The sequence below is a fragment of the Drosophila virilis genome, chromosome 3 (genome assembly GCF_030788295.1).
Source record: "Drosophila virilis strain 15010-1051.87 chromosome 3, Dvir_AGI_RSII-ME, whole genome shotgun sequence".
Taxonomy (NCBI): domain Eukaryota; kingdom Metazoa; phylum Arthropoda; class Insecta; order Diptera; family Drosophilidae; genus Drosophila; species Drosophila virilis.
In genome coordinates, this window is record NC_091545.1 from 18,892,191 (window position 1) to 18,914,251 (window position 22,061).

Genomic DNA, 22,061 nt, shown 5'->3' on the forward strand with positions numbered 1-22,061 from the left:
CGCTCAACGCCAATGAAAATATTTTGCTAAGATTTTTGTTTTCTTCTTTTTAACACGTATTTCAGATACATGCGCTGCGTCAGCGAGCACATGAAGGAACTGAAGCCATTCGGCGATGTGCCCGACAAGCTTTCAGTTCAAATCAAACGATCCTTTGTGGCCACACGCACCTACGGACAGGCACTGGCCACCGCCGCCGAGGTCTCCAAACGAATATTAACCGTAAGTGAATGAAATATTGTCGAAAATGTATTCGATTAAAACCAATACGGTATTTGCCTGTATTCAGATTCGACTCAATCCGGACTGCACGGGCGCGCTGACCAAAATGCAACACTGCGGTGCCTGCAAGGGCTACACGGAAAAGCCCTGCACCAACTACTGCGTAAATGTGATCAAGGGCTGTCTACACTACCTGCACGAGTTCGACACAGAGTGGGAGAACTTTGCCCTGGCCATGGACAAGGTGGCTGAACGCATGCTCGGCTCGTTCAACATTGTGATGGTTGTGGAGCCCATAAACATCAAAATCTCCGAGGCCATCATGAACTTCCAGGTGTGTGTGCTTTTTCTCCTTTCCAATAATGCTATCCAGATTGTAGTAGAGTATATATTAAACAAAAGGATGCAGCTCAGATATTGCCAATCGGAAAGACATAGTTAGGTTGGCATTATCTGGCTTTGCTCGGCCAAACGTTTGTCTTCAAAGTGCAATCACGCATGCGAAAGGTCTTTGGCAATGAGTTAGACCTGAGTTATAGGGTATCATTTTAGTTGAGTATTTCCGCATAACCTTTGCTTGTTTTGAACTCAACTCGTTTGGCTAACAGCTGCTGATTTTTTATTTTTATGGCCATTGATTTCAGTTTATAAATTATCTCATAAAGCTGTCCGTGTAGCTTATGACGGGATGGCCCATGCTCATTTGAATAGCTGACTGACCCGATCCCAAAGAATAAGTATGGGAAAACCGCTTAATATTGGCAGTTGTCGCGAATTTCTAAATCGAATTTCGTTAGTTATTCAAGAATATCATTTTTTCGATTTGATTGTCTCATCTTCCTACTTATTAATTTGTCCACTCCACATCGTTCGATATCGTTTTCTAGTTTTGATTTAATAATCTCAAGCTCCTATTGTACATTGCCATTCAGCAATTACTATGCATAAGATGCCAGATTTATGCCAATTTACATATGAATAGTGCTCACAATTTATTGAATTTTGATTACTGTAATATTTCAAGGCCCCGTTCAAGCCCTCGCCACCCCATTTTTATTTCCCCCGGCCCGATGCCATTTTTCTTCTTCTGATTCTTGTGTTTTGTTTGCCATTTTAACGATTTATTTGCACAACATTTGGTTCCCATATGAATTTAATTTATATTTCCATTTAAAATTTATACATTTCTACTTTGTTTGTTGTTTGTTCTATGCGTGTGTGTGTGTGTGTGTGTGTGTGTGTGTGTGTGTGTGTGTGTGTGTGTGTGTGTCTTTTGTTGCTGTTGTTTTTGCTGACTCTGTTGTTATTGTAGTGCGGCGTTCAGCTTTTAATGTGTTTATTTTGTGTTTTTACTTTGTGTCGGCCTCATAAAAGGCCAAACGGCGCAAGCAAAATAGTTTTTAATTTAATTCTTATTAGTTTTTTTTTTTTTTTAACATTTCGTCATTTATTTTTAGCAAATCAGAGATTACAAACAGCTCTTAATTCACCGATTACAGTTAGCTTTGCTTAATAGTTGGGATAGGCCCAAAGCGGCGTGTTGACGGACACTTAGATAAGCGCTACTTAGATACTATACCTAACCCCAGCACGACCCTTAACTGTAAATAGTAGTCGAAACTGTTTGTCGACTCCATGCTTAACTTGAAGTAGTCGTCGTGTCAACAATTACCGCCTGCAGATAAAACCTTGCCGATAAGGCCACACCGGCCCAGGCAGCCTTACAATTAATCGACGGTCTCACGGCTTGCAGGAGTAGTAAATCAAACATATATGTAGCTTATCTTTGTGTAAAATACATTTATAAATATCTGTTTGTATGCCGCGACTATGCAGTTGTACAATGTACAATGCGCTCTCAACAGGCCCTTAGATCTTCCGCACTCCAATTGAAAATTAAGTCGGATCGTGCATTTGGTGAAACGTCTTATAGAGCTGCGATTATGTTTGCAAAGTTTAAAGTATATACATATTACGCTAATATATAGATGAAAAGAATATTGAAGCTCTTAATTAATGAGTTTTATAAAAACTGTGAAAAACAAAAAAAACAAATTTGCAAATTATCCAAAATTCATTTTCATATAAGAACTTAGTCTTCGACCGTTCATTTTTATGGCATCTATATGATATAATAGGAGCTTGGAGAAGCTTATAAATGGTGATAAAATACAACAAGCCCAGTTGTGCCCCCATGTCTTAATAGCTGTTTGAGAGTAACTGCTTAGGGTTACACTTCTAGAGTCACCGACTACGAAATCAAACGGGATCTTTTTTTGATTTTAGGTTGTGGCATGGTTTTTTCTTCTACTATATGATTATACTATGAATTTTGACTATTCAACTCAACTCAAACGCAATTTCTAACATAATGGCCTGCTCATTTTCTCAGGACTCCGGTCAGGACATCACCAATCGGGTGTTCCAGGGCTGTGGCAAGCCCACATTGGGACGTACCAAGCGCTCCATTAATCCCAAACTTCTGCTGGCACCTTCTGCTGCCGCTGTGCAGGAACTGCGTGCAGATAGCGCGCCGGAAACGGACACACTCGACATTGATGCCACTTTGGATGAGGCAATTGTGCTGCGCGAGCGACGTGCCGCCGAGCCAGGCTCACAAGAATCGTCGGCCCAGCAGTCGCAGGAACAGGGCGTGCCCGTGAATGGCAATGGAGGCGGCAACAAGCGCCAGCAGCAGCGCCGGAAACAGCAGCAACAGCAGCGACGCAAGCAGCAGCAGCAGCAGAACAATCGCAATGACAATGACAACGATGATGGTGACAACAATGGCGGCAGCAGGGATCCCATTCTTGACAAGGTTGTGCGGGATATACGCCAGCGCGTGAAGGACTACAAGAAGTTCTGGTCAAACCTGCCGATTTCGATATGCAGCAATGAGGACATTGCCGCCTCGTCCGATGTAGATGGCATGTGCTGGAATGGACACACGATAGACAGGTAAGACTTGCCAGCTCGACCATCTCCACACATTACTAATTGTCATCCCCCATTAGATATATGCACGCAGTTACCACGGAGCATGGCTCGAATCCCGAATTTAGCGGCAATCCAGCGAGCACGCGCCAAACTGCACAGATGTCCACGCAGCTGTTCCATTTGAAGAACGCAATCACCCATTTGCGCAATGCCTACAATGGCCAGGATGTGGACTGGAGCGAGCATGGTAAGTGAACTGTGTGCAGTTGAGATTTTAGTTGGGCTAATGTTTATCTAAATTGCAGAGGAACCCTATATGGGCAGCGGCGCTGGCTCCGGTTCGGGCTCCGAGGATGATGAAGACGATGACGAGGGCTCTGGCTTGGGTCCGTTTGAGCCCAGCCACAAGCCGGACGTGGAGCATCCGTCGGTGCGTGTAGACTCTGATAACGATGATGATGAGGATACAAATCCGTCCGTTACCACCCACACATCGCGTCCCAATGTGGATGACAAGAATCCGCTGGTGCATACCACGCACGTGACCCACGATCATAATGATCTGGATGAGCCTAGCAATGGCGACGACGATGACGATGATGACACCGGCCATAACTCCTCAACAGACGGCGCCACGCGCACCTCCAATGCACCGGAGAAGATGACGCTGCGTCGGGCTCTGGTCGTCTATTTGCTGCCTCTTTATATGGCGTGGTTCGGTGGCGTCTGCGCCGATTTGCTGTGATTAATTTAAAACGCTGCCCCCAACGAAAAAGCGAAGCGAGCAAGCGAACAAGTGCAGCTGAGGTGGAACATATCACGCCCCATGTCCGCTGCACGCCCACACCTCTCAGTCATTCATCCATGAAACAAAAATGTTATTAGAATTTCTTTTATACGAAATGCAAGTCCAAAATTTTATAAAAACTTTTGTCAAAGCAATGAAAAAGCAATGAGAAAAAAAGAGACCCCCAGTTATGGACAACCCTTTCAAAACGCAACAAGTCAAAATCAAATCAAATCAAATCAATCCGATATCTGGATACATCGAATATTGGAACCGACTTCAGAATTGCGATCTTTGGAAACTGTTGCCCATCACTGTATAAAGAAAAGGAATACGTAACGAGTCCTCCCCCCATTTAGATGATTTAAGTCCAGTAACCTAAGTCGTAAGTGCGAAATTCTAATCTTTAAGCGTATGAATGCGTGTATGAGTATGTTTGAATGTGTTTTTTGAGTGCCTGTGTGTGAGTGCCTGTTCATTGTGATCGTTTAGCAAAAATTAACTATAAACATTATAGAACGTATACTAAGCGAAACTTATATTTGTATTATATTTATACATATTCTATATATAAATATGTATACAAACATGCATATACGTAAAAGTTGCCAGCATATTTAAACCATTTAAATTAACAACAAAAAGCATTAGCAGCAATAACTAATTTCTAACTGTACTGAACTGTAATCTAGAATCTTAGTTGACGTTTCCTCGTTTTAAAATCGATAATCAGATGCATCGAAGCCCCAAACTCTTGAAGTAGGCTATCCAGCAAAAATATGTTATACAATATTATATTATGACGATTATATAATATAATATTATATATATAAATAAGTTATAAAGCCCTTGGACGCATCTTAAAAAAAAAAAACAAACAAAAAAAAACAAAAGCAAATCGGTTTTCAAGCAATGGCATTTGTAAGCTAAGCAGATACAGCTTAAATATTTATGTATATTTATTTTTGATTTTTTTATAATTTTTAATAATTGTATTATTTTCATGTGTATGTATTAAAAAGAAATACAACAGTGAAAATCATTGACTTACTTGATCCTAACTTTGAGGATTTATGCCTGTCAAATTAAAAATAGAGTTTAAATCCGTAATTTTTTTTTTTTATAAAAAGGCACATTTAAAATTTAATTTTGAAATATGCTACACTTAATCTACAGACGCGTTAAAAACAATTTCTACAAATCGCGAACTCCAAATATTTAAATCGATTGCCTCAAAAGAAATATTCAGATTCTGATGATTGAGTTCTGGGAAGACCTGCAAATAAAGTAGCACCAGTTAATAATCAAATTATTTCTTCTCCCATATAGATTAATGCACCTTACTCGGGCTGCGATCAAGGACAGTGTTGTGGAGGTGTAGAGTAAGAGTCGAGGATGCACTCCGCTTCTTTAACACTCTATCCAGACATGTGGCGCTCAGATCCAAAAACTGTTTGTCCAGCTGGCTACTAGATAAGTTTAGGACCTTTAAAGTCTCGCATGCGGCTACTATGTCCCAGAGCTGTGTGGGCGTGGGCAATGCGCGCATTTTCATCAAATGCAACTCCTCCAATTGCGGCAGTCTGGCGCAAATGTTGTACAGCTCTTTCGTCCCAATATCGTCATCGTACAACGCCAGACAACGCAGATTCGACATGCGCATAATCCCATCGCTCACACGAGAGCTGCTCCAGAAGGCATCATTGAACAGCAGCGATTTCACCTTGAGCGGCCGTAACTTGGCCACAGTTAGAAGCAGCCCCTCGTAATAGTCACGGGTGTAGAAGGCCAGTCGACGGAACCTGGGCAACTGCAGCAAGTTGGGCAGGAAAGCGCCCAGCAAGTGGTGATCGTCTATAACAAGCTCCTCTAGCGTAGCGCATTTTGAGACGGGCAGAACGCCCTCGCCGAGATTAACACTGTAACCATAAAATAGAAGTGTGAGTTTGCGTAATGGCATCGAGCTAAATATCTGCTCAAAGGTTGACGTATCCAACGATTCGCAGCACATCAAATGCAACTCCTCGAGCTTGTCCCAAGTCCATAGATGCCTACCACTGGTGCTGCTCAGCAGCGTCAGTTTGGTCAAATGTGGAAACAGTTCGGTCAGCAACAAGGTCTCCTCGTCGGCCGCTTCTTGGCTGGTAAAGCACAAGTCACAGCTGAGGCTAACCAATTTAGGAAATCTATAAGATTTCCATGACTTTAGCAGGGCTATACTGGCTTGTTTCAGTATCAAATGCTGCAGTGATCCACTGGCGAGCTGAAGGAACTCCTGCATTTCATTTGGATGCTGCTCAAAGCGCTCCAGCACATCACGGTCCAAGTGGGCCTCCTTGAGGTGCTGCCAATGATATCGGACAGTGCACTGCAGGCTCCTGGAAATTTGCGCCAGTGCCAGTTGATCGCATAGCTTCACATACTTGAGAATGGTAAGCCAGCAATCTTCGTTGAGTTTGTCAAACATTAACACTTTTATCAATTTAAATACAATTTAACAAGAGCAGCTTCAAATTGAATGAAACATCTAAACAGTGAGAGCCTACTAACAGCAACAAACTGTTAGCAATCAGCTGATGGCACTGCTTGCCAGTATGTCAAGTGTTTGCACTGCTTGCGCTAACAGCTGTTATGACAGAAAAAGACAAATTTTTTAATATTGAGTAACCTCGATGGTTTCCAATACAAGACTTAACGCTCTTCAGATAAGCAATTAGATAAATAGCGCATGGAATTCTTAATGATTAAGAGAAATAGTTACAAAAAGCCTAGGGCAAAATATCACATAGAAAATTGAAAGCTCTCGTTCTCTCCGTTAACATCAAACTTATGCCTCTTGTATTTGAATCGAAACATTTGACAAATCTTATCGGCATTTTGGATTTACAATATATATGTTGTAAGCGATGGAAATGTAAATATGATCCGGTCTGCTCAGAATATTAACCAACATCACCAAATAGAAAAGATACAAATTCCGTAAGTGCGGTAGACAACTTTGATGGGATATCAATGGGAGTATATCAATCGGTTATCAATCGGGTATATTTGAAATATAGAAACAATCTCGCTGTATTGATATAGTCTAATATCCATCAATCAGACATTTTTAAAATAGTCTGGTTTTTGAACCTCAATCTCTCGTAAAATTTATCAAACTTATACATATGTGCGTGCGCACAGTGTAAATTAACGAATGTGTCATATTTGTTTAAATTTAATCATAAACAAAGGCAAATTTACCAATTATTTTAATAGTAGAGTATAAAAAGGGAACCAAACTCAGTTTTAGTGACATTATAAAAATTCCTTTCAAAGTGTACAGATATGTGTTCCATAATATTATCCGTAATATTTGGTAGCTTATTGCTATAAATGTGGTTTTCTTCAATTGACGGTAATATAAATTAGAAGTGAAGTTTAAAATTGGTAATTGCCAGATTCGTTTTCTATTTCCAAGGCACCAGTTCGCATATTAGCCACCAAATTGGTATTGCCAATGATTTTAATGCGGAAACAGAAACATTCTCGAGACAGATCCCTTTGAGAAAAATGTATATCGTTCGTTGACAACTGGTCTCAGTTATAGCACCCATCTTATATGGGACTATGGCGAGCCCAATAATATGAATAACAACGAAGATTGTGTTTTTATATTTTTCAATGGTAATTTTTTTATAAATGATTCCAACTGTGCGGGAAAATTTTTATTTATATGCGAATCAAATGCTCCCATCACAATTACAATTGTTAATTGGTAAATTTAATTATGATCAGAACATTTTCATAATAAAACTATTTCAAAATCAATTTCTTAACATGTTGGTGAAGAAATGAAAAGCTCGAATTATTGCATACATACACACGTACTATATTATGACTTTTGATTAAAGCTTGAGTCATTTCATATTTCATAGATTTACAATAGGTAAAAATATTATTTATTTTCAATAACTTGTGTCAAGAGTTTGTCGGTTGATTATATTTCCAAAACTTTAGTTTACATGAATAGTGCTTGTTTTCCTAGACTCAAGGCTTAGTTTCTCCGCTTCACTATTCGCCTATGAAATGCAACAAGCTGGTAGCCAACCCTGGCAAATCATTCTATATTTCAAGTATATTTAAGGTCGAATGCTCTGAAAATAAGTTAGTTACTGTTGTGCAACTGCATTGTGAGTTTCAATTTAAAATTGACTCGAAATGGACCCAAAACTGTTACTGCTGGCTGTTTATTGGTATTTCTGGCCAGACAGCACTCGGGCATCCTCGCTCTCTCATAGAATAGGTAACGTACAACGCGTTTCATGGAAACAGAGTTAGATTTATACACAAATTGACTTTATTTAGGAAATCTTACCAATATAAGCCAGGTGCATGAGATCTCAAATGGCTTTTATGCAGACACGGGACCTTTTAAAAGGATACTTTCCAAATATTATTATATTGAGGCAAAGAGAAAAGTCAACTGGTTTATGGCTGTGCACAAGTGTCGTGAACTGGGTGCCCATTTGATAAGTTTACGAAATGCGCAAGAGTTTGATGAATTGATACGAGCATTAAATATTAGGAACTGCTATTGGACAGATCTAACTGATCTCGCGGAGCAGTCCAAGTACAGGTCAATGACCACAGGTCTAGCTGCGAGCTACCTAAGATGGGGCAGTCTTGAACCAAATAATTTGGGTAAAAATGAACACTGTGTCCAGCTGATCGCATACGATAAAAGAAGGTTTATCATGAATGACAATCAGTGCACTCGGCGATGCTACTTTATTTGCGAAACAAAGTTGCCCAGCCAAACAAATATTGTGATTCAACAACCCAATTTATAGATTCGCACAACTTTAAAAGCATTTGTATACAAAACACAGATGCAATTTACACTATTTAAAACCATCAAACGCAATAACCACTTCTGACTCAAACACTTAGCACGTGATTTTGGCCCTTATTATTTGTTATTTATTTATAAATATAATCTCGATTCTTAGAAAATAAATAACATACCAGTGGAAACTAATGAGGATTTATGAATGATGCTTTTGGTTATCTACAAAATGCATAGTTACATAACATATATTAAGCTACATCTAATATATATATATATGGTGTTTCAGTATGCCATATGAACATATCGATCATCAATCAATTAGTCTGCTACAATCAATCAGGCGCTCCACTTACTAGGTCGGTTTTTCTAGAGTTTACTATTTGGGCCACCAGTTTAATATTCGATAAAGCAGTGTACATATATATATATGCCTAACAATATTAACAATATTAACAAACAAATGTAGGGTTGACTATTTAAGCCACCAGTTTGAATGTCGATAAGGTAGTGCACACATAAGCAATTCATTTAAGTACTGCCACCAGCGTGTAGATGGCGCTTTAATGCTATAAATGGCTAATAACAAGCTTTAAATTTCATTAAAAGCCTAAAATAAGTTTCAGATGAGATTTAGATGTTTCACATTTTCAATATGTGACAACATTTATTAAAACGTTGTTTTCTGAGTAGGGAGATGCTTTGCTATTGGCAGTTTGTTGTAAATAATTTAAAATGTCATGGCATTTGAGTATGAAATCGTGTTGGGGTTTCGCTGCAACGTATTTTGTATCGTCGAGCGCGTGTTTAACTAGTCATCTTGTATGTCTAGATAGATTTTCTCGAGATTGTCAGTCACGTCATCAATCTGAGCAACATTATCTGCAGCATCTAGATCCAAATTATCTGTTGCCGCAACATCAGTGTCATCGTCAAAGCCTTCTTCATCTCCCACCTCATCGCCGAGGTCTACGTCCAGTTCCTGATCATCTGTGGCGCATTTGCCGTTCAGCTGATTCAGCGTGGACTCCAGCTTATTGGCTCGGTCTAGCAGCAAACCCAAGCGCTTGTCAATCTCACTAAAAATATCCGGCTCCGGCTTGGAGGTTGTGGGCTGCTCCGCATCAGCCATATCTTCCTGTTTCTGTTTGTGCCCAGACTTAGCCATTTCGTCTGTATTATCTGAAGACATTGTTCCAACGAATTTAATATATATATATTTATATACAGTTGCTCAAGAGTAAATTTTAGTTAATTTGCTAATGTTTTACGTAAATAAATATATGTCAGACTGTGCATAACAACGAAATTGACTACCCAAAACAAATCTCACTGGGCCTACTGGGCTTGCCAGAGAGGAGTTTTATCATTTGGCCAATTAACTCCGGCATGCAGCGGCAACAGCAACAACAACAACAACAGCAACAACAACAACAACAAAGACATCAGCTGAGCAGCACCCGAGACAATTCTCTGACGGAAACAATCTCTGGGAGCGATCGACGCATGGCGGCGCCTTTTTTTTAGTGAGCGCGCGAGCGGCAAACTGTAAACAACAGCTGCTGGCAGCGAGAAAATACGAAAAGCAAGAAAATCACCGCGTCAAAGCCGAAACGAACCAAAATTACAAAACATTGCCAACGTTTTTAACGTTGCCGCAAGCTGCTGCTAAGGCCAAGAGACCTGGAAGACGTCAGCACATGCTGATGCCAGTAGCTGCAGTCGACTAGAGTTGTGCACAAATGTATCTTGCGGATGCGCGAATCTTTTGCACGGCGACAGATAGAATAATTACGCAAGTGAGTCGAATTACGCAAAGTGTGCAAAAAGCGCTAAGTGAAGTGTGGATATGGACAAAGCCTCATCGCTGCAATTGATGATGTGTTTCTTTCTCTCAAAGCCAATTACCGCCGATTGGCAAAATGACTACCAGAGAGAGAGAGAGAGAGAGAGAGAGAGAAGAATACCTTTTCGTTGTTCTTATCAGTGATATTATCTGTGCCGTGTTCCTCTAAATTTTGCAAGTCGCAAAACTGTGATTCACATTTTCTATGAAAATATGAAAAGCAAACATGTGAAATAAGTTTACTTAGAGCATGATGAGTATTGTGTTTGTGTCTTCTGCTGCTGCTTCAACCTGCCACTTGGCCAAGTTCAGTTTTGACTGTTTCGAGTCTTTTGCTGTTGCTCTTCATGTTTAGTATGAACGTTAGATGTCTCTCCCATAAGTCTCTATATACTCACAGCTGTTTTAAGGTGAAACCAGTTTCTTACATCAACTTTATTTGGTTTTCTTGTATTTTTGGCCGCATAAACACACATACCAAATCGAAAAGTTAAATGTGAACATTTATTAAGTTAGTATTTACGGGCAACGTGCAACTAGCTTTTTTATATGTGTGTGTTTGGTTGCAACAAAAGGCCAAATTCGTAAAGTCCACTTCGAAAAGATTGCACAATTAGCTTCCCGCGAGTGTACATAAAAATTGAAGGTTGCAGTACATGAAGTTTGCGATATTGCGGCAAATAAAACAACTTTAATTTAGATTATAAAAATAAAAAGTGTGTTTAAATTAGGAATAAATACGGATAATTTTAAATATTAATTTACCTTAGGAGTAAGCAGTGAATAGAGCAGTGCTTTGGTTTTTCCACAAGCAGTATTTTTCTTAATAAGCAGTTAACTGCTTTACACGTTTCAGTAAATCAGTAGTATTTATTCATAAGGTCTAGTCGAGAATGCCCCACTCACTATACCCTGTACCAAGAACGAGCTGTTTGAGATAATTAACGCACGTTTTGTTTTTGAGTAGCAAAAGAAATATATGCAGCTGTGACTTATGATGGATTCCCAATAATCTAGTTCTGTTTTTAATACCCTGTAATGGATTTTAGATCCCCAAGTATCTCCTAGCCTATCCGCAAATCTTGTTACTCTTATAGGCAAACAACGTTGTGTAGCGTATTATAGGTTAGGCTTTCATTTTACTCGCCAGGGAAACACCTTCAGGTTAACCTACTTCAATATTAATTTTATTCAGTTGTTTTGTATGGTTTTCTTTTATATAAAAGTACAAAATATGCATAGCAATAAGACTATATGTAGAAGTATAACTAAGCTGAAATGGAATACGCGTGCCTAGTAATCCTCGTCGCAGAAACAGCCATCCCGTGAGTTCTCCACAATCCAGTCGAGATATTTGGTGACCCTTGTATAGACACCAGGATAACTTGGTCGTGCGCATCCATTGCCCCAGGAGACGATGCCGATCTGTTCGAAGCGCTTGTCGTCGGGACGCAAACGCACCAGAGGACCACCAGAGTCGCCCTGACAGCTGTCCCGGCCACCAACCCCCGGATAGCCAGAGCACATCATATTCTTGGTGATCATTTTTTGTGTATAGTTCGTTTGGGCCACGCACTCATCGTTGTCGAGCACTGGCACCTCCACCTCCTGCAGCAGGCAGGAGGGTTTGCCATCCTCCTTGAGCGTGCCCCAGCCGGTGGCAATGGCGCGCGTGCCCACGAACAAATCGTTGCGCTGCTCCACACGGGGCAAGCAAATGGGTCTGATGAAGCTGGTGATCGGCACGCGATCGTTGAGACGGAGCAGCGCAATATCATTGTCAAAGTTGGAGAAACTGAACTTCTGACTGAAGGCGCGCAGCACAAAGCGCGTTTCCGGGCGCTCCTTGTCATTGCATCGGTCATGCTCACCGAACGTCACCTTGATCATGAACCACATGAAGCCCTTGACGCAGTGCGCCGCCGTCAGCACATACCGATCGTTGATCAGCGTGCCACCGCAGTAGAATCGATTGAAGTAGCTCAGTCTGGCCATCCAGGGATACTCGCTGACGCCAGCTGTAGTGCCCCCAACGATTCTCGACTCATCATTGCGCTCCCCACATCTGCAAAAGTAGCAATAGTGAGCGGGCTTCAGTAATAATTGATTGTCATCCACTTTATTATCATGCATAACAAAAGCGTTGCAGTCGGATGCAACCGACTAATCAATACTCTGTTTACGGTATAACTCATTTAGACGAGTTGGCGAAAGCATATAAATTGCGATTCTGCAAGTATACATAATTTCCGACCTTGAAGGACTTACATATTCTTGATAAACATCAACAGATATGCCTATATTACTATTAAAGCAAAATGCATGAAGTTAGTATATTTTGTGAATACCATAATTAGATCAAGGTTAACATGCCGCAGAGTCTATTAAAACTATAGAACATGCATCAAACTAAATTCACAGAGCTTCAGAATAAACTGCTGCTTAAAATAATTATATATGACCAGTTTATTGAATGATAATCTTCGCTGATAAGTTCAGAGTTCAACAACCCAGCTTAACCATCTTCATTAATAATGTCATAAAGAAAGTGTCACAGTGTTTTACGACCGTATGCAAACGTTTCGCAGATTTTCCAACATCTTTATAAATACAGCGTTACATTAAACTGGTTTATAATTGCCAAAAACCAAACAAACTGCATTCAAAAATGATTCAGAAGCAGAGAGAATGAGAGAGAAAGAAAGGGGAAGAGAGGAAAAGAGAAAGAAGGAGAGAAACGATTTACACAGGAAAGCACAACCTGTTCTCTATACTCTGGTCTTATATACTAAATAATTTTTTTTGGTCACAAATCAATCGACGGCTCTCAGAAACAACAAAAAAAAAAAAAAAAAAACAGCAATAAGAATCAAACCCAGAAAGCTTTGGCTTGATATTCTTTTTTGTTGTTAATCAAGTCATTGCCCCAACAATGGTGGCCAAGGCAAAATCGAAGGCGTCCCGAAAGCAGCACCACCAACACGCAAAAACAATAACAGTGAAATGTGCGACCCAATTCAGAGAATGCGGCGTTCCCCCTGATAAACTGACAAAAATATGACGCATCGAGCCAAGCCTAACTACACCTTATAAATAAACCCACACATATGGCTGGTTCCAATACACCAGAATATAAACAGACTTCAGATACAAACACAGATAAAGATTTAAAGATAAAAATAAAGATAAAGATACGGATACAGATACAGATACAGATACAGATACAGATACAGATACAGATACAGATACAGATACAGATACAGATACAGATACAGATACAGATACAGATACAGATACAGATACAGATACAGATACAGATACAGATACAGATACAGATACAGATACAGATACAGATACAGATCAGATACAGATACAGATACAGATACAGATACAGATACAGATACAGATACAGATACAGATACAGATACAGATACAGATACAGATACAGATACAGATACAGATACAGATACAGATACAGATACAGATACAGATACAGATACAGATACAGATACAGATACAGATACAGATACAGATACAGATACAGATACAGATACAGATACAGATACAGATACAGATACAGATACAGATACAGATACAGATACAGATACAGATACAGATACAGATACAGATACAGACGTAGATATTTAAAGCACAAGCTACACAACGATTGTTATCAAAACTTATGCAAATCAGCCCCATTTCATTTAAAATGCAAAAAAAAAGTAAAAATTAAGATAAAATACAAAAGTAAGAACTAAACGGGTTTTAGGCTTTTAAGCCCAAAGTCTTATAAGCGCTAAAGAAGACTTTTTCAAACTGGCCGAGACATGTTATTCTTCAATTTAAATTTGTATTTATACGTAAAAGAAAACTTTTCAATAAATTACAGCTTACAGTTTGGAATCTGCTCCATTTTCGGGGAATAGAAATAAAAGTGAAAATCGAACACACTCCCTTTAAGATAGAAGAAAAGCCTCGTGCATAGGAACTGACCTAACCTAATTCGATCTAGTCAGCTCTGTTGGAATGCGCATCGAACGAAGCTCGGCTGATCATTAAAATTTTTGAGCGGGGAGTGCCGACAAACACATTCCTCAGAGCTCCCTGAAGTGTCTGCGCTTATGCAAACAGTTTCTACTTCATCAATACCCACGGGTACTTGACAATGCCGAAGGCCCGAGCAACTCCCCATTGGCAATTCAACAGTCACAGGCAACGCAAGTTGTAGAAGGCAGCTCAGGAATGCTTTTCAAATCCACATCTTCTGAGTCAAGCACTGAGCAGCTGAGGCTGAGTAGCTTGGCCACAAGGGTAGAGGATGTCTCTTAATTTAACTAAGTTTGAAAATGGGAAAACTTCTCGGCTAGTGTTAAGTGTGATGCGTGAAATTGTTAAGTAATTTTTGTGGAAAGACATAAAGGCGTTTATTTTGTAAGCTAGAACTTTTCTGTGGTTCTTCTTTGATTTGACTAACAAACAAATTAATGTCGAACAGTTTATGGATTCATATACATATAAAGAAAGTTAAAGTAAATATCTTTACGGACTAGATCTAAAAGAAGTCTGAGTTTTTTTTATTGTTCCTCCTCTTTTTGCCACTCACATCTGAATTCCTTTCATAATGGGCCACTTTTTGTACCTTTAGCGTCACGTATGCAATGCATGTGCAACAATCTGACAAGCGCAACGCCTTCATAAATAATGATAAGAAATGCCAGCGAAAAGTGTTCTCCTCTTATTTTGTGGGTCAAAAGATCGAACAAAATTGATCGCGTGCAGCGTGTGTGTAAATGTATCTGACTCTGTGTCTGTATTTGTATCTTTAACTGTAAGTGCGATTTGTATGCCGTGACAATGACACCCAATAAAATGCGGTTATTGTGTGGTTGGGTAACTACTTGGCCAACTGGATGTTGGCTCTCATGGCCATGACAGCTTTTTGTGTACCCACCTGCAGGAACATGTCGCTGTTTGGTCTTGAGCCGGCGGCGAATTATTACGATTAAAGACGCCAAACCAATTCTTGATAGGATTTTGCCGGAACTGGTTTACTGGCTTATTGCCAGTGGCATCCACGCCGCTGGAGTTGCCAGCGGCTCCAATGCCAGCGCGCAGCTTCTTCGGCTGATGCTGACTTCCATATGCCTGATATTTGCCCGGTATGGAGGATGCTGTGGCTGTTGTTGTAGTTCTTCTTGTTGGCGTGCTTGCTGCCGCTGTTGTTGTTGTTGTTGTTGTTGTTGTTGTTGTGAAGCTTGTTGAGGCGGCGACAATGCAGGAAGTGATGGCCAATGCTAATGGCCAGTGATGTAAGTGGAGCAGCAGCATCTTCAACAGGTTGTTCAACGATTTGTTGTCGCTCACAGGCAATGATAGCTTAATGAGCCAGTTAAACTGTTGCGTCTGTGCTCCTTGTTGCCGTTAGAATGTTTTCTTGATATTTCGTGACTGTTTTTTTTTCTTTATTAATTTTTTTGCTAATTTTTACACTACACTTATTAATTATGTTAATCACATGCATTCAATTCGCTTTGTATGAACTACTTCTCACATTTCACACTCGTTCAGCGTTCAGCATAATTCAAACTGTCAACAAGTCGCGTCCAAATATAAAAGATTTTCGTTTCTTTCTCTCTTTATTTTTTATTCTATTTATCTGTTAGTCTCTTTTAGTCTCGTTTCTTCGACCGCACACGCGAAAGTCTGCAAACCGACTGATACCAGCGAACGGGCCGACGATCTGCTGGCCAAGCCAAAGTTGCGCATGCGCCTGCTCTGCGCTGCGACGTTGCTGTCGCTGTCGCTGTCAGCGTTAGCTTCGCCGTCGACGTAAGCGTCAACGTCAACGCCGCTTGACTGGCAAACAACAAAGACCAAGTCGCATTTTTGTTGGCCCGTTGCGTTCTCAATATGCTAATGTGACAGTTTGCTATGGTGTGGCCGCGGCTCCTCTGGGTGAGAGTCTCCCGTGTGTGTGCGCGTGGAGCACTGTCTCTGGGGCTTTTCCTGGCCCTCCGCCTGGGCCTGGGCCTGGGTCTGGGTCTGGGTCTGGGCCTGGCGGCATCAATTTAACGTTTTGTTTATTATGCCCACAACGTCAATACACCGTGAGAATTTTAATTAATTTAAATGTTTGTCGCATATGGCAACAGATATTCTTGATAACCCACTTAATTAGCATTCACTGAGCCAAGAAATCTTAGAACTAGCTGATTGGAAGGGGCTTTAAAAAGCTTCTCGCTATCCAGTTGACACACATAGAAATATGATTAATCTTGGTTTTAATTATGCAGCTAATCACAGATTTTTTATGCCCAAAAAGTAGTTGGCCTAATAGTATTTATGTGGCAAAATAAAGGCAGAAAAACATTGGATTAAGAAATTGAGCATTTATGTACATGAATAACAAGTTTCCATTGTTTAAACAGAGCTTGAATCAGTTTTGATTGATTCATACATGTTAAGTATATTCTAAATTTATTATCTTCACGTATTTTATTCTCTGGTGAATATACAGACAAACATATCTACACTTCCATAATTTAATAACACCCTTTAGGAAGAAGGTAGTTGATCCGATGCCATAAAGAATATATTCTTGGTCAATATTAACAGCCAAGTCGGTTGAACCATGTCCATGTATAGGTAGTCAGATGAACGCCTTAAACTAATGGACTATCAGAGCCAGATGCCAGACATTTTGAACGCAGATTCCCATTTTGATAAAGATCGGACAACAGACAACAGAGCTAATCAAGATTGCAAGTTCAACCGCAGCAGAAGCTGCTCAGCTTGCTCCACTTCTTGAGAAAGGCAGCTCGGCGCAAGGTACAGCGTATATCCTAGTCGGGTATACCCAACTTTAGTAATCCCACTTGCTATTTTTCCGTTACGCTTTAAGACTAGGTGATACTTTAGCTCATGCAATGGGTAGAAAATAAGTATTTGGATATTATTATCGGTATATGAAACCTCCTCCGCTGTGCAGCAGTCAGATTAAAGTACTGTCACCATAACAATGACATTCCCTTATAAACTCGTTAACCTTTGTCATCACATAAGGGCCTCAAAGCGCTCATTTGTACCTTTTATGTTTTCCGACGCTTTTCACTTGCATGCCAAGGCCTCAAAGGCAAAAAGAAAATACGAAAAAAAAAAACAAACAAACCGAGTAAAATTCGCATTTTCATGTTCATTTGCCGCTGCTGACGTTTTGTTTTTTTTTTTTTTTTTTATTTTCTATTTTGTGAGACATGAATTAACAAAATTTTGAACCGGATAATTTAACATTACGCGTTTAATTGATGAATGGCAGGGGGCGGGGAATCGAGAGCTGACTGCGGGGACATGAAATGCAAATTACTGTAATATTAATGCTTGATGTTACAGTTTTTGATCCATCTGGGTCCACAAAAATATATGAAAATAAATGAAAGGCTATTATATTTCATAAAGAAGTGTTCCGAATATCTGTTAGGGGAAATGAAACTCTTTGGTAACTCTCATTCTTCGGTTAACTATAGATAACTAGCGGATGCATCTTTAATTCGCTTGAATTCATTTTCAGTGTAGATCAAATCTTTACACACCAGTTGATTTTGGATTTAGATTATAAGATGTTCTATGCTATGAGTACCCAGGGCATCGGCAGTCTGCCGCATGGCTCATTTCGCCCAACTTTCCATGGCATGTTGTAGGCCCATTCTTTGCCCATTTCCCATTTATCGTATAGTACTTAGTTATGGTATACGCCATAGAGTCAACAATCCATGTTAAAAACCTGGCGCGCCTATCGAATTTCCTAATTAATTAATTCAGTACATGCAAATTTTCGCCCACTTCTCGTTGCAGATACAAGTACAAAAAATTAAACGTAATTGGTAACAACGCTAGTCGAAAAACTCAGGAGTGCATAAAGCGAATCTCTAGCGGCATCGGCAGCGCCATCAAGCTGAGCAACATGCCAACTGTAAACAACGGCTCTGGCACGACAACACCCATTGCATAACTGGGAATCAAGAGTATTATCATTATTTACTTCTAACATGAGTGCTGCCTTGCTTGATATGACGGCTGCGCAGTCAACCAGCGTGGCGACCGCGGCGTCTGCCTCCGATGCGTGGCTCAGTGCACGACAGAAGGCGAATAAGCGACGCAGCCACGGCGGACGCACTGCAGCCACGGCTGCCATACATGGACTTGGCCGTAGCAGTATTGCCAGCGTTGGCGCCGGCCTCTATAAATCATTTCGCGACCGTTTCGGTGGCAGCAGCGGCGTCGGTGACTATCGAGCGCTGCGACAGCGCGACGCTGAAACGGGCAATATACAGAAAGACTTGGCCTCAAGTGACAGCTCCGATGAGGAGAGTCTGCAAAGTAGCGGGAGCGACGGCGACAGCAGCAGCGCTGAGGATATATTTACCGCTAAACCAGGGCGCAGACAGGGGCGCAGAAAGAAACCAGTGCCCAGAGCTAGAAGAAGAAGAAGAAGGGTAAGTGCGTAAGTCTCGTCTCTTAGACCCTTGCACTGGGAAACAGCTTTCCATTTCACCGGCATAGCCCTAGTTAAGTATTCCGATCAGTTTGACGCGTGACTTGTCGAAACTCGTCTGCGCTTGTAATTTATGACGCGAATTGGGCTCAAATTGCACGAGCTTGGACTTAATTGAACTGGCTGTACTTTATTTAATTTGCATACGTTCGCTGCGTTTGATAATTGCATTTAAATTTAATTGTTTCTATTAGATACCTTTTCATATGTGTCATATTTGATATATGATTTTACGCTCTGTTTCAATTGGAGCACATTTCGCTTTTATTTTCTACTGCTGTGTCAATCGTTTTAATTTGTATAGGTCAGTGCTAGGTTAGAAGCAGATTTAGCACAGTTATAAAATAAATAAATGAGTTAAGCTAACCCTCAGATTATAGTCAAGTAAGCATATTTATATAACAAAAGGCTTCAAACTGAAGTTCATTCCAGGTCTTAGAGCACAATGAATATTATAGCTGCTGCTTGTATTTCTTGTTTATCGATTTTAATCAACTTTCGCATGCTTTCACTCCACTGTGCCACGCACCACAAACAGCTGTAGCCGAGCTTTCGACTTGTTTACAAACAAACGTAATGCAAGTTGAAAGCTTTGGCACGTGGAGTATAAAAGAAAACTCAATGCTTATCACTCAAAGGCCAACAGCTGACAGCTCTCCTAGACGAGTCGCTCTCTACACACTTTCTCTCTCTCTCTCTCTCCGACTCACTCACTCACTCACTTGTTCTCTGTGCTTTTGAGCGCTGTGGCTCACTCTTTATGGCCGTTGTAGCATTGGCCATGGGCAGCAAGACGCCAGCTGGCAGAGTTTTGTGGTCGGGAAACCTTATTGACTTAAATCTCGAACAAACCTGTGCAGCTGCATCATTTTTTTCTTTCTCTATTTTTTTACATTTTATGCTCCAATGGACTTTAAAAATGTGCGCTGCTTAAAGTTGAGCGCGCGCCCGTTTTGAATTGTATTTCTGTTTTGTTGTCATTTTTTGGCTGTCTCTTTTGGCTGATACTGCTAACTTGGCTTGTTTAGTTTTATTTCTATTCCCCCGTCTATTTGTCCCATTTTATGTGTACTCCTCGCTGGTTGGCATCGCTTGACTGCACAAACTCAAATAAGCGGCAACGGCGTTTATCCTAAAATGATATTTCTTTTGGTTTTTTAACAATATTTTTTTTTTATTGTTGTTCTGCTGCGGTTGTGCGGTTGTGGGAGCTATTCATTCATACAGAAACATGCACGACGCAGTAGCAGAGACAATTCTTTAATGCCGGAAGTAGTGCTCCTTTTGGCCAAAAAATTGTGCGACACTGTGTCGCCCGTATATGCAATCAACAGACCTAAATCTTTGTTGAGGAACTTGGCTGGCGCACTGAAATTTTTTTTGTAGACTTTGGCAACATCAAATTAACAGTAATGGCCGACTATAAAGGCCCAACTTCTACCTCAGTCGCGGCTATAAAGCTCTTATACTTATAAGTCCCACCCCGTTGCCCACATGTGTTAGCCCCCGCCACAAGCGCACCATGTAACAGGCGTAAATGTGCAAGTTTTCAATGATTTATGCATGATACTTAATGCCTTCTTAATTACGTTTTATGTAACTCCCAGCCCCTCTGCCTCCCTCTACCCCTAGAAAATTATACATATTCTGTTCGAAAGCAGCGCCAGCAAACAAAAAATGCCAGCTGGAGCGCTTTCAGCTCACAAATCATATTCAAAGGAGCAGCCAAAGCAAAAACCAACAAAAAAAAAAAAATATTATACCCGAAATTTGTAGCAGATGCTTTAAGGGGCGTTGAGGCGCCACTTTCACTTATACTTTCACTGCGTGCTGCCAGGCGGCGGTACGTGGCATTGGGCTATACCAAAATACATTTTGGGACTGTCTTGTGTATGACAGGATAAATACATATATAGGGGGACAGTCAAAAGAACGCGTCCCCACCTATTCGCACCCAGTTTCATCCGGGCTGTATTGCATTGAATGTGTGACCAAAATACAGTTAGACATGTATTCAAGGATTGCCCATTGTCTCCTGTGGATATGCGTCAGCTGGGATGTCGAGGCAACCCCCAGAGAAGACCATATGAAATAGCTGTTATAGTTGAATGCGCAAAACAAAGGTTAAATCTCAGTTACGTGATGTTTTTAGACATTAGCTTAACTTGTGTATGCCATTTAAATCAATTATAAAGTGAGTGAGATCGAGGGAACTTGACGTTGGGACAAAACAGCCACAGGACCTGCTGCTTGTGCGTACAGTACGTCCAGGCCATGGGTGAACTTGTATTAATACCAACAATTAAAATAGGATGATCAGATAACGTTTTAAATAAACGATTGTAAATTACAGAATAATAATAGGAATATCTCTCGACTTGAAAGTTATTTAACAGCAGCAATGCCAATATCTGTAAATAAGCAGAAATTAGAGTAGGTTTTTTCTGAATTGTGTCCCTTTCAGTCAGTTAACAATGTCAGTTGCGGTCGATGTGACCCAGTTTGTTAGCCAACTACGACAATGGTCTTTACAGGTAGAACTGTTTTGGCAACGAACCAGAAGGACAACCAATCGCTCTCGGGCACACAGTTTGTTGTTGTACCGTGTGAAACGCGCATGTTAAACAAATTAAACATATGGGATCCAGCAAGATGAGAAACATCAGCAGCAGGCACTATGAAAAACGAATAGCGAAAATCCCTTTTCATTCAGCTGAAACGAGACGGCCTCGACCCCACGCAGCTATTGTATCCCAGCCAGTCGGACTTTGTATTCAGCCAGAGTCATGTTGTTTGCATTTAACACGCGGCCACGTTTCCATGTTTCTGGTTTTGGCCAGTCGATTACTTTTGGCCGGCTTCGCAGTATTAGAGCTTTTCCCAAGCAGGC

The 22,061-nt window shown here is 40.6% G+C and overlaps 4 protein-coding genes across 5 annotated transcripts in view; 2 read left to right on the forward strand and 2 right to left on the reverse strand.

Moving 5' to 3' along the window:
• The window catches only part of dlp (glypican dally-like), a 50,324-nt gene extending 45,480 nt beyond the window's left edge, over positions 1-4,844 (forward strand). Inside the window, exons 4-8 of the mRNA XM_002047850.4 lie at positions 66-222; positions 290-556; positions 2,615-3,180; positions 3,237-3,406; positions 3,465-4,844. Of these exons, the coding sequence (XP_002047886.1) occupies positions 66-222; positions 290-556; positions 2,615-3,180; positions 3,237-3,406; positions 3,465-3,904 (1,600 nt within the window). The 3' untranslated portion in view covers positions 3,905-4,844. The remainder of the gene's footprint in view (positions 1-65; positions 223-289; positions 557-2,614; positions 3,181-3,236; positions 3,407-3,464) is intronic.
• Positions 4,845-5,037: 193 nt separating this feature from the next.
• Positions 5,038-6,493, reverse strand: LOC6624393 (uncharacterized). Of its 2 annotated transcripts, none has more exons than XM_032435268.2 (2): positions 5,291-6,493; positions 5,038-5,222 (listed from the first exon to the last, which is right to left on the reverse strand). In XM_032435268.2, exons 1-2 carry the CDS (start codon positions 6,411-6,413, stop codon positions 5,179-5,181), a joined length of 1,167 nt encoding a protein of 388 aa, XP_032291159.1. In that variant the 5' UTR covers positions 6,414-6,493; the 3' UTR covers positions 5,038-5,178. The 2 variants fall into 2 exon arrangements, with proteins under 2 accessions (XP_032291159.1, XP_002047887.1); XM_002047851.4 differs by having other exon boundaries at positions 5,039-5,222; positions 5,286-6,491.
• Positions 6,494-10,318: 3,825 nt separating this feature from the next.
• ome (dipeptidyl peptidase 4 omega) overlaps positions 10,319-22,061 on the forward strand; it is a 69,849-nt gene continuing 58,106 nt past the window's right edge. Inside the window, exons 1-2 of the mRNA XM_015175928.3 lie at positions 10,319-10,573; positions 18,472-19,112. Of these exons, the coding sequence (XP_015031414.1) occupies positions 18,666-19,112 (447 nt within the window). The 5' untranslated portion in view covers positions 10,319-10,573; positions 18,472-18,665. The remainder of the gene's footprint in view (positions 10,574-18,471; positions 19,113-22,061) is intronic.
• Positions 11,786-16,357, reverse strand: LOC6624366 (venom protease). Its single transcript, XM_002047853.4, has 2 exons — positions 15,572-16,357; positions 11,786-12,685 (listed from the first exon to the last, which is right to left on the reverse strand). The coding sequence occupies exons 1-2, from the start codon at positions 15,946-15,948 to the stop codon at positions 11,914-11,916; spliced, it is 1,149 nt and encodes a 382-aa protein (XP_002047889.2). The 5' UTR covers positions 15,949-16,357; the 3' UTR covers positions 11,786-11,913.

Bases quoted from the DNA above. Each gene is read 5' to 3' on its own strand.
- LOC6624393 (XM_002047851.4), bottom strand. From the start codon at position 6,413: ATGTTTGACAAACTCAACGAAGATTGCTGGCTTACCATTCTCAAGTAT. The intron at 5,223-5,285 runs GTGCATTAATCT...CTTTATTTGCAG, and splicing joins TTGATCGCAGCCCGAGTAAG to GTCTTCCCAGAACTCAATCA.
- LOC6624366 (XM_002047853.4), bottom strand. From the start codon at position 15,948: ATGCTGCTGCTCCACTTACATCACTGGCCATTAGCATTGGCCATCACT. The intron at 12,686-15,571 runs GTGGGTACACAA...CTACTTTTGCAG, and splicing joins ACAGCGACATGTTCCTGCAG to ATGTGGGGAGCGCAATGATG.